This window comes from Drosophila elegans, unplaced genomic scaffold, assembly GCF_018152505.1.
Source record: "Drosophila elegans isolate 14027-0461.03 unplaced genomic scaffold, ASM1815250v1 contig_149, whole genome shotgun sequence".
In the NCBI taxonomy this organism is placed as follows: domain Eukaryota; kingdom Metazoa; phylum Arthropoda; class Insecta; order Diptera; family Drosophilidae; genus Drosophila; species Drosophila elegans.
The window spans coordinates 2,676,044-2,695,695 of NW_024545513.1; the positions used below are offsets into that span (position 1 = coordinate 2,676,044).

The 19,652-nt window shown below is 35.5% G+C and overlaps 1 protein-coding gene across 3 annotated transcripts in view; it reads left to right on the top strand.

The window, feature by feature from the left end:
- Positions 1–19,652, top strand: part of LOC108137287 (pleckstrin homology-like domain family B member 3) — a 30,366-nt gene that overhangs the window by 9,407 nt on the left and 1,307 nt on the right. The window contains exons 2-10 of one of the 3 annotated variants that reach the window (XM_017258902.2): positions 5,989–6,103; positions 7,350–7,434; positions 8,083–9,694; positions 9,968–10,143; positions 10,202–10,935; positions 11,803–11,941; positions 14,350–14,530; positions 18,392–18,852; positions 19,309–19,441. In XM_017258902.2, coding sequence (XP_017114391.1) covers positions 5,989–6,103; positions 7,350–7,434; positions 8,083–9,694; positions 9,968–10,143; positions 10,202–10,935; positions 11,803–11,941; positions 14,350–14,530; positions 18,392–18,852; positions 19,309–19,441 — 3,636 coding nt within the window. Of the gene's footprint in view, positions 1–5,988; positions 6,104–7,349; positions 7,435–8,082; positions 9,695–9,967; positions 10,144–10,201; positions 10,936–11,802; positions 11,942–13,619; positions 13,796–14,349; positions 14,531–17,137; positions 17,364–18,391; positions 18,853–19,308; positions 19,442–19,652 lie in introns of those variants that run through there. The other 2 variants (XM_017258903.2, XM_017258904.2) reach the window with 2 other exon arrangements.

Genomic DNA, 19,652 nt, shown 5'->3' on the forward strand with positions numbered 1-19,652 from the left:
TTGACTTTTGATATTATTCGATGTCCCCGAAGGTCTCGAGATATTTAAGGTACTCAAATGGGTAAACATGAGCATTTATTTATGGTTCGTGTTCTCAATATGCTTAACCCAAAGATAAGGTGCGGTGTACGCTAGTGGATTACACATGGAGTACACATAGGGTTTCAGGGAATTTATTTAGATAGACGATAATACAATTATTGTTACTGTGATTCACATTTGTTGTATAATGTTTTTAAACTGAATCAGATTAAATTAAAATACTAAGCTTTCATGTCATGGTTAAATAATAATGTATTATTATTATTTGTGACTATTTTATGACACGTTTGGGATTTTTCCTTGAACGTGCACTGGCATCACAAGTTGTACTATTAAGTGGAGTTTCGGTTACCGGAAGTTCGTTCTCATATGTTATATCCAATATCCAAGGGTTTTAATTCCCTTGTTCAGGTCACGTCTCAAGCTGAATACCACATCGGCCTGGCTTACATTTGGCATTTGTTTGGCTTTGAAACAGCAAAATGCCATTAGCAAACGCCCTCGGGTCACGCCCACCAGCCCGGCAAAAAAAATAAATAAAGAAAGAAAACTTGTCTGCGGAATGCGTTGGATTTTTGGCACTGAAATGGAGCCAAAACTGACAGCAGCCCAAAAATAAGCAAACAAACAAACCGAGTTTTTTGCCAAATCGAATTTATATTGACAGTTGGCCTGCTAATGCACCTTGCATACATTTTTTACACTCTCAAATTTTAGACACAATAGATTTAAATTACCAACTTAACACTTTTTAAAATTAAGACACAAATTTAAAAGTGCTTACAAACATTTTAATACAGTAAACAGCAGTAAATTATTTAAAAACTGATTGAAAAGCATATTCAATCTAATACAGAAATTTATATATTTGAAATAGAAACAAAAATAATATTATTTATACAGAATTTAACTAACCAATTTTCTTTATAATAAGCAAACCAAACTGACCTTAAATTTGTTCCTGTGTAAGGGTCGTGGAGAAAAAAGGGAGGCATATATTTACCAGCTGTGTTTGCTCTCTATAAATAAAGTCAACTAAAAATGGCAAAAATGTATTCATGATCGGAGGGAGCTCATCAGGCTAAAGTCGAACCATTTGTGGGGGACTTCGAGCAAAGGTAAGGGGCTTATATTTAAAGGGAGAAGGGTGTTGTTGCGTTTAGGGGTTAATGAGGGGATCAACTGGGCAAAAATAAGGGGAAAAAGGAAACTGTTAATTGCATTGACACTCTTTTGTTTGATTATTTGTCTTGTGAGTAAGATGCCTCATCTATATAGCCTCGAACCATATTTTAGAGTTCCATACCCTCGACACACGTGTCACCAAATGATTTTGGGTTTCTAGGCACAGCAGGGGTGAAAATAATGGGTTCATTAAAATTATATAGTTCATTAAAACCATTGTTTGACTGCCAAATAATAAATTAAACAATTGAACAGAATTTAACTGGTGCATACATACATAAATACATTTAGTTGTAAAACTTTTTTAAATATAACAAAACAAGATCCAAAAGTTTAATTTTAATAAGCGTGTCTTAAAATTAAACAAATCAATTTAACCCCTATACTTTTTAGTTTAATTTCTATACGAAAGATTCTAAAATTAAAGTCTTATTTTTAAACCTCATAAGTTTTATTTCGATACTTTCTTGGTATAAATTAAATACTCATCTCATTGAGCGCATATCCAATAGATTGATATTCATGTAACAATAGTTTAGTTTCTATGACAATTTTTTCTTTTAAATGTATTTATAAAAATATTTTTAAGGTTCTCCAGGTTGTTGACATTACCCGCGTTGTATAAAAAAGTATGTTTGTTATCGGCCCAGAGCTTTTACATAATGCTGGCTTCACGGCATATCTCTGCCGACTCGTTCGATGATTTTCCGTTTGCCTTTATCTTATCTCAATCAAATTGAAATACCTTTGTTGTTGGCGGTCATAAAAAGCTTACAATAACACACAATTCGGAGTAAAGGAGGCAATTGTGGAACGCATCTTGGCGGAGGCGCTTCTTCTGACTCACTGGTTTTGGTTTTGGATTGGTTTTTGTTTTCAAACCGAACCAAACCAAACAGTAGCAACTATTCCAGACCATTTTGATTCACTTTAATTTCGCCTTTGTTGTCTTGCCTTTCTTCGGCGTAATTTATTACACATCTTGTTGATTTTCCTCTAGCTTTTCTGACGCTATTTTCTTTGCGCCCACAAGTCACACAAGATGACGTGCCACAGAATTTGAGGGAAGCGCCAAGAAAAGAAAAGAAAATAAAATAAAAAAAATAAAACAAAAGCAAAAGCCAAATGCATTTCGTAATGTTTTGTTGTAATGATCGGTTGATGGTTGATGGTGCATGATACAGCCCCCGAAGAAGTCGCTCATCATTGTGATTATTATGATGCTGATGATGATGGGGCACTACCAAAAAACGAACAAAAAAAGTGCAGAAAAACCAAAGAAGCGTCTAGACGGAAAGCGAAAGTAGCGCTCATGGGTTAAGAAATTGAATTTTAAAGATGACATGCAAACTGGAAAATGTATAAAGAAAAAATGGCACAAGAAATGCCAATAACTGTTAGGAGATTGTGGAAATGATTTATTGTTAGCTAATATTTATTTTCTTAATTGAAAAACAAACATAACATATTACCTCAAGAGTCCCGAAATTTGTAAGCCTCTTAATTTGACACTTTATTATAGAAACTTTTTGTTTTATAAAAGAACTTTGCAGCGTTTTAGTAATACAGTAATTTTTAGTGCAGCGATTTATTATAAGCATTACCTTTTTTTCTAGAAAAAAGGTCGTAAATTCCATATTTAATACAATCCAATTGTTGGAACACAGAATACGATCAAAAGCTCTTAAGTTTTTATTGATAACTAGGGCGGGAAATCGAATTCTCTTACCTATATTTATAGCCAAGTGATATGGGATATATTGAATATGTTGGCTTGAATCATTGACGGCGAATACGTTATGAGCCCAATCAATCAACCATAAACAAACAAATGAAAAATGCGACCTTTGATAACACACACACATGCACTCGCAGAAAAAATTGAGAAACAACAGGTAAAAAGCTTGTGTAGGAGGGGAAAGAAATAGTGAAAGATATATGGAAGTCGCAGCGCATTGAGGCACTAAAAGTTTTCACTTTTATTTTTGGGGCGCGGAAATGGTTGCGTTTAAGGGGTTCCCCCTTCTCCAAACTTTCCGCCCGGTGATCCACCTTCGAATATTTTACGAAATGTGGGCCCCACCATCTCCCGGCCAGCACTTCTCCTCCCAATTCCCCGCCCCCAAAATCTGGAGGGAAACAAACCAAGCCGAAACAGTCCGAATTGGGTCATAAACACCAAAAGTGGTCGACGGCAAAACGGCGACTGCGATTAAGTGGCGGCGGCATCATGATCATCATTATAATCCAGTGGCCTACCAAACAGGGATTTTCGAGGGTTAAGACCTAGTCTAATAAATAATCAGGGGATTATTTCACATGCATTTCACACCATTTAAACAATTAGAAAGATTTCTGCTTTTAGTTTGAATTTTATAAATAATTTGTATAGTAATTTAAAAACAAAAGAAAATTTATATTTTAACCATACTTATTTTAATAGACTTTAAAATAAAGCTAAATGATCAAAAACAAGAAAGAAAGCAAACTTCGGCAAGCCGAAGTTCATATACCCTTGCAGCTATTGCAAGAATTAAACATTTTTGAAAACATTAAAATTATGATTTACTTTCGTATATGTTTAAAAACATTGAAGCTATGATGATTAGCAGCTCAATTATTTGATAGTTATTTTATATATTTTTATTATTTCTAAGGGAGCTATATGATATAGACGTCCGATTTTGATAAAATTTAAACCATAATTCTGAAATATTTAACCATTGCTATATGTCGAAGAACTAAACAAAAAATTAAAAAACAGAAAAGTTATAATTTTTTTCATTTATTTTTCCGATTGTTCCTATGAGAGCTATATGATATAGTCGTCCGACTTTGATGAAATTTAAACCGTAAATCGGAAATATTTAACCATTACTAAATGTCGAAGAACTAAACAAAAAATTGAAAAACAGCAGAGTTAAAATTTTTTTTTTTTATTTTACCGATTGTTCCTATGGGAGCTATATGCTATAGTCGTCCGATTTTGATGAAATTTAAACCGTAAATCGGAAATATTTAACCATTACTAAATGTCGAAGAACTAAACAAAAAATTAAAAAACAGCAAAGTTATAATTTTTTTTCATTTATTTTTCCGATTGTTCCTATGGGAGCTATATGCTATAGTCGTCCGATCCGGCTCGTTCTGACTTATATACTACCTGCAATAGAAAGACAACTTTTGGGAAAGTTTCATGCAGATAGCTTTAAAACTGAGAGACTAGTTTGCATATAAACGGACGGACAGACGGACAGACGGACAGACGGACAGACGGACGGACAGACGGACAGACGGACGGACAGACGGACATGGCTAGATCGACTCGCCTAGTGATGCTGATCAAGAATATATATACTTTATAGGGTCGGAGATGTCTCCTTCACTGCGTTGCAAACTTCTGACTGAAATTATAATACCCTCTGCAAGGGTATAAAAATAGTATCAGTATAATATCAGACGTAGAAATTTTTCATCTTTTAACTAGTTTTTTTTTTTTTTTTGTAAAGCTCTAATATATTAACTGAATTAATTGAATAAAAACTTTTTTTTCTGCTTTTATATACATAGATAAACTTGTTTAAATATACATATTTATGCGTACAGCTATAGAAAAATTATCAAGTGTTTCCAACATAATAGATGCAACCTAAAGTTTCAACGGCAAAGTGAAACTCCTTTTGCGTGCGCCCCTGATAAAATATGATTTTATGGTCATTGTGATCATGTCATTGATAATTCCATAACTTTGGTATCACTGTAGCTGTTCGGACCGATGTGTGTGGCGGCCGTAAAGTGACTGTTCCACATAATGTGTCCACATTGGATAACTGGAAAATGGTAGCGCACGTTGTTTGCCTGATAAAGTTTTCAATCTCTAAAGCAAACACACACATACACACATCAGCATTCACACATTCATTCATATTACTGCACATAAATCATTTTCCACCATTTCTTGTCGCTTTTTGATTGATGTTGTTGTTGTTGTTATTGTTACTTTTCCATTTTTTATATACATATTTTTTTTTACTGTTGCGAGTGCAACTTTATCAGTTACAAGTGCGTGAGTTTGAGTCAGAAATCGGATGGAAAGGGGGACTAATAGGGGGTCAGTGGTCAGCGTCGGCACTCGCTGCATATGACATCATTCGGAAGTCAAGCGGTAAAAAAAAGCATGAAGATCGTAAAATCATGGGTATAAAAAAAAGAAATAGCTTATCAATTTTTTTGGGGGGAATTTTTATATTTTTTATCTATGAATTTACTCAAAAATTTAATTCAATATGAAAACTTAAATTAAAGTAATATTTAATTCCTTATAAAAAAAGAATGTCCAGATATTTATTCTCCAGAAATTCAGGCACTAAAATGGGATCTCAAGTATAAATTTACATAAAAAGTATATTTAATATAAAAATTCTTTCTTTAAAAAATATTTTATTGCTTATAATAAAAAGGATGCCTTGTGATTTATTTTCTGTGTACTTACGTTTAAACCACCAAAAATTCAGCACAGTTGTGGAATTTCCTCCCTTTCAGGAGCACATGCGTGCACACACATACGCTCACTTATAATTAGGGAACCCCTGAAATCCCTTAACAGTGTGCCAAATACAAAAAAAGGGAACGAACAGAGAAAAACCAATAATAATTACCGGCCAGCTGCCCATGCAACTCCCAAATGACACTAGACATTCCAGCCATTCTTTCGAGCGTCCTTTTAATGCCCGCCTTCCCGCTCTTTTTCCCTGGTTGCAGATGTCCTTGACGAAAAAGGATCCGTCGCTGAGAGTCGCCGCCTCGGATCCGCATCTCGTTTCTCTGGGCGGCGGACGACTGAGCACCGCCGTCACCCTGCACTACATACACATAGGTGAGTTGGAAAGGTCCTCAAAAAAAGTTTTTTAAAGTATTTGAAGTGTTTGAAAATATGTTAGTTTTTTTTTTTATATTTTTAATATAAAAATAAATATTTTGAAAATATACATTCATATGTTTGTACTTAATTTAAGAAAATTGACAGAAATGTTTAAATTAATTCAACTGTTCCACTGGTCACGCACTGTTGCGTCCGTCTCCCTCGCACTCGTGCATGTCATTTCTGCTTTGTTTGTTGCTGCGGCCACGCGTGCGCGTTTTTATCTATTTCTCTCATTTGCTCTCTCTCTCTCTCTCTATTCTTGTCTCGCCCTCTCTCTTTTTGCCCTGGCAAGGTCACTTGTAAAGCGATAAGCAAAGTACCGAAAAAAAGCAATAACAACAATAAGTAGCAAAGCGCACACACAACAAAAAAAAGTCTTGCGAAAGCAACGCACAAAAGACAACAAATATGGTGAGCAAACCGCGATAAGCTGATTTTTTGTTAAGTTTACAATGGGCTTAAAAGTGCTGAAAAGATTCGAAAAAACTTTGATAATCAAATTATGTTCAATACTTGTTAGGAAAAATATACATAATAGAAGGCTTTAAATTTAAAGGCTTAATCATAAGCAGTTAATAGGTGAATACATTAAAACATTAATTATTATTATTTTGTGTGTTTTATGTCATTTTTTTTTACTACATATGCTTATTAGCTTAAATATTTAAAAAATGTGCATGGGGCATTTAAACATATCAATCTTATAACGATTATAAACTCAATCTAAATATTATATTTCGAATAAACATACATTTCAATATTAAAAAATCTTGAAAAATCGCAGATACCATAATGAACAATTATTTTAAACAGAGACAAGCTTATGGAAAGCTATTATTAAATGTACTTTTGTATGGTTTTATTTGTTTTTAATGGTTTCAACTAAATTAAAAAGCGGGAATATTCACATTGAAAGAGAGAATAAATATTTCCTAGTCTGATTTTCAATGGTAGTTAAACATACCACTGTACCAAAACAGAGATATGTCAAGAATATGCTGTATATTCCCAAAAAAAAAAAAAATCAGAGAGTGAGAGAGATGTGAAATGAGATAAGAAATATACTGTTGAAATGACTGTTGAAATATTCCAGCCTCACATTACCAAAAAACACTTCAAACGTGAAACTTTTAGTTTTGAATACGAGTTTTAAGAAAGTTATATTGACTATATTTTATATATTATACTATATTATTAGGTGACACTACGATTGGATCGGCATCCAGTTGCAGCATTTCGTTGAATGGAAGCGGAGTTCGTCCGTTGCACTGCACAATCTACAGGTATTTTAGCCCTTAACTTAAGTTTTATTTAACCTATTGAAATTAACTAGCTTAAAATTACATATGTACATATATTTCAATGCAGTTAAATTTGAAAGTTACAGAATGTTTCTCATTTACTTGAAGGTGTGAAGCCTAAACCACGTGACTACTATTTTTTTAAAAATAAAAAAAAACCCACAAAATGTATATACATATATAAATTAAAAGCTCCAGAGCATTTAACTAAAATTCATTCAAGTTTAATCATTTGACTAAAATATGATTGGTTTGGTTGAAAAATAAAATCAAAATTATTATCTGTTCAAGGCGTTCCTTAATTAATTAAAAGATGTAACGCTGTATAAATAAATAAAGTAATAACATTAATAACTCTGAATAATCTGTTAAAGGATTTTATTTATTATTAAGTACATATAAAATTGTGATTTAATAAAAAAGAAACTTTCAAAAACTTTGCCACTTTTATCCGAATAAATGAAAAGCTCAGAACGTGGAAATAAAATGAAGTCTCCCTCAATCACTTAACAAAAAATAAATAAATAAAGTCATATAATATAAGAAATGAGTGATTTGTGAAATTTAATTTTCCTTTTTAAGTACATTTAAAATGGTGACAAAATATTAATGAAACTATACCTTTTGCAGGAGCGACGCCAACGAGGTGACTTTGGTGCCGGAACAGGACTGCCGCCTGCTGATCGACGGGGCTCCGATTGTGGAGGAGACTAAGCTCAGCCAGGGGGCGATGATCACCATTGGCAACTCGAACTACCTGAGGTTCAACAATCCGGACGAGGCGCAGATGATGCGATCGGCGATGGGCTCCAACGAGAGGATCTCGATGCCGCAAATCGATTTCACGCAATCGGCGCGGCAGGCCCACGAACTGAGTCAATCCCTGGAGCTGGAGTCCTTCTACGAGAGCATTATCAACCCGATAAACAATCAACAAACCTCCGCCACCTACGAACTGGAGTGTCCCAAGGTGTTCTCCTCCGATCTGGTCACCGTTAATATGCCGGCCAAGGATGTGTTGGGCCAGAAGTATGCCAGTTTTGCCCGCAATCTGGCCGAGAATCACCGCCATGAGAAGCAGCTGAACAATCAGTTTGCCAAGGGAGTGGGCAGCAACAGTGGCTACTGGAATGTGCCCAGCAATGCGGCTATCTACAAGGAACACCATCACCATCATCATCAGCAGCAACAGCAGCAGGCTCCACCGGATCTGCTGACCAAAGTCAACAATGATCGTTACGATCGTTATCCCAAAGCAGGTGGCCTGCAGATCTACTCCATGAATGGTGTAAATAGCGATATCAACAATGGTTTAATTTCTAATGGAGGAGGAGGAGGAGGGGCTGAACTGGAGGACATGCTAAAGATCTGCACGGAGTATGCGGATAGGAACAATACCATGGCGCCCAACCACAACACATCGAGCACCTCCAGCATCACCTCCTCGCCCATTGTCCAGAACCGCATTAAGACCAATGGTTCGTTGCCGCGGGACAAGAACAAGTCACCATTTCCACAGCAGACAGGAGGCGGAGGAGGAGGAGCAGGTAACTCGGCCAATATTTCGCTTTTGAGCAGCTCATCGGGCTATGAGAATGTGCGCTTGCTGGGACCCAATCGCGTGGAGATCAATGGGCAAATCCATGTGCCGGGAGGAGGAGGTGGACTAGGAGGATCATCCAGTGGAGTGCCTCCAACGGCAGCAGTGCGAGCCAGCCATGAGAATCTTAACCAAAACAATGCGGCCACTACAGGCGGCAAATATGTGCCGCAAAGTCCCAGGACCAAGATACGCACCAACTGCATGTCGCCCAAAAAGGATGTGTCCTTTGGCAATGCCTTTGCCTTGGCCATTAGTCCGCCACCGGCAGTCCAGGCCGCATCCATGCCCATACCCATTCCCATTCCCAGCCTGGTGAAGCCACCGTTGGCACCCAAGCCACCGGCTCCAAATCAACAGCGCGACTACGAACAGCTCTTCAAATCCTTCGAGCGGAAGCAGCAGCAATTGGATCGCCTAGTGCCCGCCAAGCGATCCAACAAGAACATCAACAATCTCACCTTGAATCTGCAGTCGGTGGAGTCGCAGACGCAGTCCCCCAAATTGAGCCGCAAACCAGCTCCGGCCCCGAGGAGCATCCATCTGGAGCAGCGCCAGCGACGGGATCTCATCCAGCGGCGCAAGCAGCTCAAGCGGGAACTGGCCGAACTGCCACCCTCAGCGGTAATTGAGGGACTGGAGGTGAGTTCCTAGAGCTCCACAAAGAAACATCTTCGCTTTAAGGGGATATTAGTTATATTTTAGGATAGGGATGCTCAAAAGGCAGGGTATATGCTGAAACAATCCAAAATCGTTTTCATCCAGCATCACAAAAAGAGAAACAATAATATTTTTGGGCTTATCAGTCTGTTAGTAAAACGAACACGATCAATATATTATCTTAAAAAGCATCACGAATTTGAAGTAAGTAAGCCTTCAAGAATCTATTAACAAAAGTGGTATATTCTTGTATAGCTGGAACTGGGTGAGCAGCCCTTGGCCGCCAGTGCCTCACCGCGATTGCAACTGCAGGCGCTGCAGAATCGAGTTCGTCGCTTGGAGGCCCAAAGGAATGCCACTCGCGTCATGGAGGAGAATCAGCAGGCCAAACTGAAGCAGTCCATTGAAATGAAGCAGGATCAGCTCAAGAAGTGAGCTTATATTCTTGCAAAATAAAACAAAAATAATAATAATTTCAATTGTTTTCAGACTGCGAGCCATGTTGAAGCAGAAACCAAACAATGCCTGTCTGAAGGAGGAGCTGCAGCTGGTGTGCGAGTCTTTGGAGAGCGATAGGAAGACTTTCGAGGACCTGGAGTTCCAGTACTTCGAGGAGGAGTCCGAGCATCATGCCAGTCACGAGGAGTTCAAGCGGCAGGAGCAGCGTCTGGCCTTGGAGGCCGAATTGGCCGCTCTGCGCATTCAAATCGGATCGGATGAGCCCGAGGAGCCCACGTCGCCCACGTCGCCCAAGTCACCCAAGTCACCCAAGTCGCCCAGTTCGCACAGTTCGCCATTGGACTCCAGTGGCAGCAATCTGGTCAATGGCCTGATGTCCCAATCGCTCTTTGGCTCCGCCGAACTGCTCTGTCCGAAGCGACGCAACCAACAGGAGGATTTGATGTCCAAGAGCGTGAACGAGAACATGTTCTATAACCATAAGATCGAGGCCAACACCAGTACGCCAAAGCGTCTGCCGCTCCAGCTGTTCGAGGATCTGGGCGGCGGCAGCTGCGAGCAGATCAGCTTCAATCTATCGCTGCAGGGCGATCGCTTTGAGGTGAATCCGCTGGAGCGGCGGGTGCCCTCGCAGGACGACATCGATCGCAGCTGCAAGGTGGCCAATGATGCGCCCATCTCCACCAGCCAGGGCGCCAGCACCAAGATCTTCGACAGCATCAAGGAGATCGAGCGGAATCGCAAGCTTCTGCTCGCCCAGCAGGGTACGATTTATATATATTTATTACAATTCCATTTTTCCATTTTTTACAAGGCCACAAATTGTTTTTTTTTTAATAATACTGAACAATCTTGTTTTCTCTCTTGTGGTTCCTAAAACCGAATTGTTTACTTTTTGGCAACTTGATTGACAATCCGGTTCATTGATTAAATTAATTACCAAAAGTGCTGGCCTTAAAAAATAAAAGAAATCTTTTGTTTTAAGGGTCAGAAATTTTATGTTGAATTTGATAAATTAATACTTTTGGACCAGATGACCAATTGACAGATTTCTTATTATTTAATATTAAATGTATTAAATTAGAATGATATACAAACTTTATTTTTTGTTTGCATTATTTTACTTGCTATTACTATTTAAATATAAATGTGATAATAAAATTGCGTAGTATATATATATTAAATTCGAATTTTATACAAACCGTATTTTTTTTAATATTAAAACTCTGTACCAAATGTAAACCTTGAAAACTAAGTGATTTCTAACAATTTTCTTTTAAATGCAAATGTGATAAAAATGGAATAACAAATATATAACTTAAAGAGAAATTATATTAAAGAGACGCATTTCTAAAACAACTAAAAATGCAAACCATTGAAAAAATCTTTAGAAACCAATGTTACTTCGAACATTTTTCTTTTTATTAATATTATTATTAATTATTATTAATATTAATATTAATGTGATAGTAAATGGTATAGCAAATAAATTATTTAAAGAGAAAATATATTAAAGAAGTACCTATAAGAAAACAATTAAAAACTCAGTAATTTTTAACTAGTTTAAAAAGTAAAGTTTCTGGCATTAAGTTTAATGTTTTAATATTTTTCAATTTATTTCCGCTTAACAGGTCATCAGGTCATTGAGCACGAGCGCCAGAAGATGTACGATCTGAAAAAGAAGAGCCACGACGAGGCCCGCACCCAGTACTTGCTCTCCACCCAGCAATCGATGGAGCAGCAACAGCAGCTGTTGGAATCGGATGCCAAGTGAGTTGACCCCCATTCCGAACCCATCCATTCCTCAGTTAATTGAAAGTGTGCCCCACGACGAGCTAATTACCCGAACAGCGACGACAAAGATGCACTTCGAGTGCAGTTTACACTCCAACGCATGCCATTCGCACCAATTTAAATTTATATGTCATTTCACATATTTAATTGTCAATTTACTAGTTATCAGATTTTTTATGACTTTCCACTTAAAACAATATATTTAATTGCCAATTTTAAGTAATCAGATTACTATTAATATTAATTTTTTTTTCTGCTAAAATACAGTTTGAGTATTTGACTACCCATTTCGATTGATAGTTGCCTTGTTATGAGCTTAACTTAATTAATATTTGCCAATCTTCCTATCTATACACATTTTTTGTAGTATAAATATCTTATCAGGAAGGAAATTAATTGTTGAATTATTAATAATAATTTATTGATTTATAGCACAAGTGTCGTGTATGAATTAGTCTTTGATTGATTTTAATTTATTAGAATGACTGTAGTTAAAAATCACAGCAGATTAAAATGCATAACAAAAAAAAATTTATATAAATATACTTGATATTGATTCTTTTTGAGGATCTTTAGAAAGCGCATGCATTTTTATTAATGTGGCTTATTCTCTTCAGAACTAAACCCTAGTCAATTTATATCAAAAATCTATTTATATAAAAATCTAAAAATTATCTGGTCTTTAACAAAAACAGTTTAACTTTATTAAACTTTCTTTCGCAAATATATGAATTGTTTGACAATTTTTGTTGTCCAGTGTAGGGCTAAAATGCCTTTTGGTTTGCTCATTGAACTCGCGCCTCTATAATTAATCAAACTTTGTGGCTAATAGCTAAACAATGTGTGCCCACCACTCCACCCGCTTGGAAAACCGGTTGTCAACTCACTTTGAAATTTGAATTGAAAACCCAAACAAAACACACACCAAAATCAATAGAGCGACGACATTTGGCTGGCCAAATAAGCATAATAAACTTCCACCGATTGGAGTTTTATTTTAGTGCACATTTGCTGATCGAACGACGACGTCACCTGAGTAGCTTTTCTTCTGTGTTATTTACTTTTCCCTTTTTTTATCTATTTCCTTTAGCTTTCTCAGTTTATTTGCGCTGCACTTTTTATTTACACAGAAATAAATAGAAAAACGTTTTTTAAATCGATTCAGCATTACTTTTAGTTCAGTATTAACGAAAACATTAAAAATTTAAAATATATATTTTTTTATTAATAGTATAAATCTATATTCTTTAAAAATTTAATCAACTTGTTATGATAAACATTAAAATAACCAGAAAATTATTTTACTTCAGTATTAAAGCTTAAAATTTAAAATTCTAAATTTTTTCTGCAATTCTTGCAGTTTTTTTTTAGTTAACTAATTTTTATAATTTGTATTTAGTTTTGGCCAAAAATATTTAATCAACCAGAAAACCAGACTGAAAATAAATGCAATGTTTAAATAGCAAAAACTTAAATTATATATTAAATTAGTTTTAATATATAATAGAATTATTTTCTTGCTGTGTACCGTTGCTGATAAGCTTATCAGCTGATTGTGTGTCCGAGTGTGTGTGTGTTTGCCGGAGTATCTATGTGTCTGAATCTGAATCGTTGAATTGTGTGCCAACTGTTGCTTTTGGGATTGTGCATTCACATCCATTCCGTCCGCCCGCTTAGTCAGTTTTTTTCCGGCTTTCGGCTTTTGCAGTTGGAACTCGAGCGTTAAAAAAATAAGATTCGTGAATCGCGTGAATCGGGAATCAAAGTCCGCCCGGGAATGAGTCATTCTAGATAAATAATGTATCGAATCAACGCGATGATTCCCTGCTGGTATGATGATCAAATTATTAAGAAAAACAATGACAGTGGTTTCGTGATAGAAAAAGCTTTCCGAACTAGTGGGTTGTATTATGCTTAGAGCATACCGAAAGAAAGCAGTAAAACAACCTGTGCATTAAGTAAATAAGTGGCTCAGTGTATTTGTTGGAAATCAAAACAATAAAGATATTTCGTAAAAGCTCTGTTTATTGGTGATAAAGCATATGTTTCTTAAGATTTTAAATAAATACATCCGAATATCAAGAGACTGTTTTCATAACAAATATTTGAATTTTATGTTTTAATAGTTAATAGTATGTGTAATATTTGTGGTTTTTTTTTTAATTTTAAAAATAAAACTTAATATTTGAAATGTGGTAAAATAAATTTGCTCTGCACCTGTACTTTGCAATTAAATTGTATGATACCTTTATTTTTATGAAAAACCCCCTGATAATTTATGATTATGCCATATATTTGGATACATTATATTTTTAAAATGTAGCAACTATTTTTCCCCGAATAACCCATTATTTATGCTCTTGATTTCTCTCATTTTTTTGCAGCGGCGGCAAAGATGCGAAATTATTTGAGAAGACCGAGATGCAAAAGCTCAATAAACCAGGTGACACAGTGGATGAGCAGGTGCAAAAGACCAGTGGCGATAAGGAGAATAATGTGCAGAACAGAAAGTCAACTGGCAGCAGTCCTACAACAACAACAACAACTGGAACGACACCTCAACAGGTGAGCACACAGCAACAAAAAATGAGAACTTGACCCTTTCACAAAATTGATGACCTAGGCCAAACAAAACGAAAGCTTTTCAGACAGCTTGTTATTGTGATTTCTTTTTATTTTATTTTTCACCCATCTTCCTGGAAATTCTTGTAGTGGAAAACGCAATTGCCAGTGACCCCATCCTTTTTCCCACCCACCAATTTATTTGCTGTTTCCTTTCTGTCCATAAACAAATAGGATTTGTAATTCCGCAGAACAACCATTGATTAATGCTTCTATAATTTTCCCAACGATTTGTTTGTTTAAGATTGTAATTTTAATGACTTACTCGTTGTTTACTTATTTTAAGTTGGTTTTTCTTCTGTGGAAACCAAATTGTTTTTAACTATATTGTTATTTTGAAAAATTCCTATCTCTTACCAACTTATAATTCCCAACCGTTTTTTTTTTTTTTTAGTTTTTCTTCTGTGCAAACCAAATTTAAATTTCTTACCATAGTTATCTATCTTATAATTTCCAAGTGTTTATTTTTTTGTTTTTTATCATGCAATTATTTTTTCACAATGCACTGTGCATGGGGTGTTTAACAATTGCGATAAGGTAAGGTGTGCATTTTATTGGGCTTTATTAGGCAACTGCGCTCAGATAACAAAATAGTGTAAATAATTGGATCCACTAATGGAGCTGATAACCATTCTAGTGTGATTTCCACCTTGAAGTGGTTTTAATTTGCCTTGATCGGAATTTATTTAATTGTTGAGTGAAACATTCTTGTAAAATGTTCTTGTAGATAAGAGTTCTTGGGAATTATCTGCTAATGTGTTTACGAGCTACTAGTTTCTTGCAATTAATGTATATATATTTGTAGATTCAGTAAAAAAAAATATAGACATTTTTTAAAAAAAGTTATATACTTAAACATTAGACACAATTTGTATGTTTATATATTTTATAGGGTAGATGAAAACGCATTGCTTGTTTTTATTGTTATCATCATTAACGAAATTTCTTTCATTTATACTGAATCACCAAACTTGTTGTTTGGATATACAAGTTGAGTATTTATTTCTTATCGTTTTGTGAAAGTATTTTAAAAATGAATCACACCTTACTTTTTTATAAATACTTACCTACTTTTCGATTTGTTATCGTTAATTTACTTTTTTGCTTAACATTTTTATCAACATTTTTAATGGACAAAATTATTAACTTCTTTTGTTAAAATAGTTTTTGATTGTGTATTGGTTATTAAATTACATTTCTTTTGATTACTGGTTTTCAGAGGTTAGTCTTCGTAATGTTTTTTGTTTTTTTATTAGTTATACTTTTTGAATACTGTTTTTCAAGGAAAGCCTTCGTCATATTTTTCGTTTCGTACTTAGTACTCAGTAAATACACTGTTCATTTATAGTTTTGTTTTTGTTTGTGCAAAGTATTCGTATTTACGGGCTGGGTTCGTAATTTCGTAATTTATTATGATGAGCACCTATTTTTATGATTTTATATTGCGTTTCCGATCTCTAAGGTTTATTCAGTTTGTTCATTTAAATGTTATATTTTGTAGTTTATATTTTGTATTTTAGTTTGTTATATTTTTGTATATTTTGTTATATTTTGTAGTTTAGTTAGTACTACATCATTTCGTTGTATTTAATTATCTAATTAACACTGAACTACCCTAATATTTATGCATTTGTTTTCAAGATCGCAAGATCATTAAGACATACATAAGTGCCAAGAGCTTGACAGAATTAGAGTAAGAGAAATAGTGGGAGTAAGAGTGAGATCCTCTGGGTGATTTTAGAAATCTTATTTCTCTTTTTTATACACTTAAAAAAATGCCAGTTCTGTGTTGTTGTGAAAAAGCAAGCATTCAATATGAAAGGTGCTTTATAAAATTGGTATGTTATATTGAAAATAATTATATTTATTACAATTCGATGCGGAATAAGTTCATTCATTGTTGTTTAATTTTAATAAATTTTAAGGTTATAATTCCAAAGTTTTTTTCTAGTTTAATAAAAATGGATCAATGCAGTTATTGCTATTTCTACACCATGATTTGAAACTTTTATCAGTTTGTTTTTGAGTACGTTCGTCATTGTCCAACTATTTTTGCCGAGTGCATAATGCTCATCCTCCTGGATGACGATCAAATATATCGCCAGCTCGTTAGTCACGAGTTGTTGGCCGCCTCGGCATTTTGTTTGCTGTATTATTTTAGCCCCTGTTTATTTTAAAGAACAAGCCAACGCCATGCTCTCCATTGCGGATTCTATATGGACTACACTTATTAATAAGTTTAATATTTGCTGTGGTCTTTGTTTTATTTTGGTTGTCCATTTGGCGGCTCGCTCTCTTAGTTTTACGCCGCGTTACGTACGCGTTTATGCTCAGCATTTTCATTTCGGCCGTGTGTTTACGTTCGAACCCCGATTTTTAGACCATTTGTTTACTCGTTTTCCGAGTAGACTGGCCATCGTTATCTTCTCCATTGGTCCATTGGCCAGCAAAAATCCGCGGCCCATTACGGGTATAATTACCTCGAGAACTGGCTGCTCTCGATCCGATCCTTTTGGCGATGGCGATAGCGATGGCGATGGCGAAGTCTCAGTCTCAGTCGAATAGAATAAGAATAAGAATCATCATCTGTTTGTGTCGGAAAATCGCTTAGTTTCTTGCCCATTTCCACTGGAAGCGCAAGTGATTTTTAAGAATTGAGAATTTCCATCCGGTTCGGTTCTGCCAATATTTCGTTGATATGTCCGTGTGGATGACTTACGTGCAGCATCGACGAACGGATGCAAATGCACGCCAGCGCAATGAGTTGTATTATCTAGTGAGTGAACTATTTTTTTCAAATAACTACTCATATGTCACCAATTAAATCGGTTCAATTGTGATTTTAGCAATACCAAAATATTTCTGATACAAGTTCTAACAATTTCCAACTAAATCCAAACAATTGATCGATTTGGATTAAATCCACACCAAGTGTTAACACAATACAGAAAAAAACAATCTTAAGTTATATTAATAATATAATAGTTATATTATATATTGAAAGGAAAACAAAACAAATATTAAAACTTTTCATTTATAAAACTGCCTGCGCCAAATAATACAATTGAAAATTTCACAAGCAAAAATACAAGTGTCCATATGATAAAAGAATATTTTAAAGTAAACATTTCACAAAAACCTAATGATTTAAATAGCAAACTGTGAAGAATATGAAACAATAAAATGTATATTTGAAAAATATACAATTTTTTTATGTAGATAAAATGTGAATATCTGGTAGCATGTAAACAATTTTAAAACCAAAAAAAGCAAACAATATTGAAAATCATTGAGACCATAATTCTAAAGTAAACTTTTCATAAAGATGTGAAAAATATACGAAATACATACGTAAAACTTGCCAAAGTTTTAGGTGCAGAAGCAGGGTCAAAGCATTTTAAAAAGCAAAAGCGCTTCATACAAATTTATTTTCGACCTATTGTTACATACATTTTTTTTTGAACTTAAAGAGTTTATACCATTTTAAAAATACTGCTGTGATTTGTTCTTTTAAACGTCCACAAAGTATATAAATTTCATAAAATTTCAAAAAAAATTAAAACTGTTTTAATTTAGGTCTACAATTTTTACAAAAAATCAGCCAAATTGGTTAGGATAAATTTTCAAATCCCCATAAGCTTTTTAAAATAAAATTACCCTGATTTTGCACCTAAAACATGAAATTTCAAAGCTCTGTTTTCGCTGTGTACTTTGAATTTATCGACAGAATATTATTTTTAGCACAAAAATACATAAAAGGCCATAAAAAAACCATTAACAATCGACTTTTCTTAATCATTTTAGCAACGCCATTCGCAACCGGAACTGGAGCACCATGCCATTGCCCTGGGAATCGGAGGCGGCATCAGCGGAGGAGGAGGAGGAGGCGGTGGCAGCCAACTGGTGGTGGCACGCAGTCCACGCCCACTTTCCGAGGCCAACAACTGCGATGCGGCATTGGAGGCGCCCAAGTTTGGCAACGGCATGGACTGCTCGGTGGCATCGGACAGCAAGCGGGTCAGCAGCAACTCACAGGATACCGCTTCGGCGGGCAGCGGAAGCGGGAACAGCGGAAGCGGGAACAGCGGAAGCGGGGGCAGCACCGCCAGCGAACGGAAGCGCATCCTGCCGAAGCACCAGCGTCCGCTCACCCGCTACCTGCCCATCTTCTCGCCGGACCTGAATCTGCGGCACCACATCGAAACCGCCGGCCACCAGATCGATCTGTGTCCGCATGTCTTTGTGGATGCACACAGTTGTCGCGGGTAAGTTTATTTCAAAACAAAACTAATCATAATCAAATGAATAAAAATAATCGTAGCTTAGGTGGCGCCATCTGCCGAACAAGCTAAGAGCTAGCAGCACTATAAATTTTCAAATATTTTCATTTTTCCCAATAACTTGTCAAATATTGGTTAAATTTTGCTAATTTTTGTATGAGTCGATATATATTAAATGTATAAACATATAAAGCTTAATAGTGATCCTCGCCATGTCTTAGAGTGCCATGACAAACTTTCGCGATTTGTGGGTTTCAGAGTGTCCAAATTTTAAATTGCATGTTAAATAATAATTCTCTGGCTTCTGTAGTTATCGAGACATGGCTTTCAATGCTTTTGTAATATATATACTTAATAGGATTTGAAACGATTTCTTCTACCACATGTTACATACCTGATTTGCTATATTAATAAGCAATTGTTTTCCTGATTTTTCCACAGTTACCTGCACAAGTTGGGTGCCACGTTTCACGCGTGGTCGAGGCGCTGGTTTGTCCTGGATCGCCAGAGGAGCGCCTTGATCTACTACTCGGACAAGTCGGAGAGGAAGCCAAGGGGAGGTGCCTACTTTGCGGTGAGTATGGCCAAAATATGGCTCACAAAAATCTAGAAAGAAAGAAAATCAATAGTTAGCCATCGACAAAAAATAAGTAACTTGTTATTAATTTATGTTGGATTTCTAAACGAATATTTGTATAGTTACATGACCTATGTGTATTTATATATCAAATTTATAATAGTTAAATTAAATGAGAAATTGTTGTTTAAAGATGAACGAGTTTATA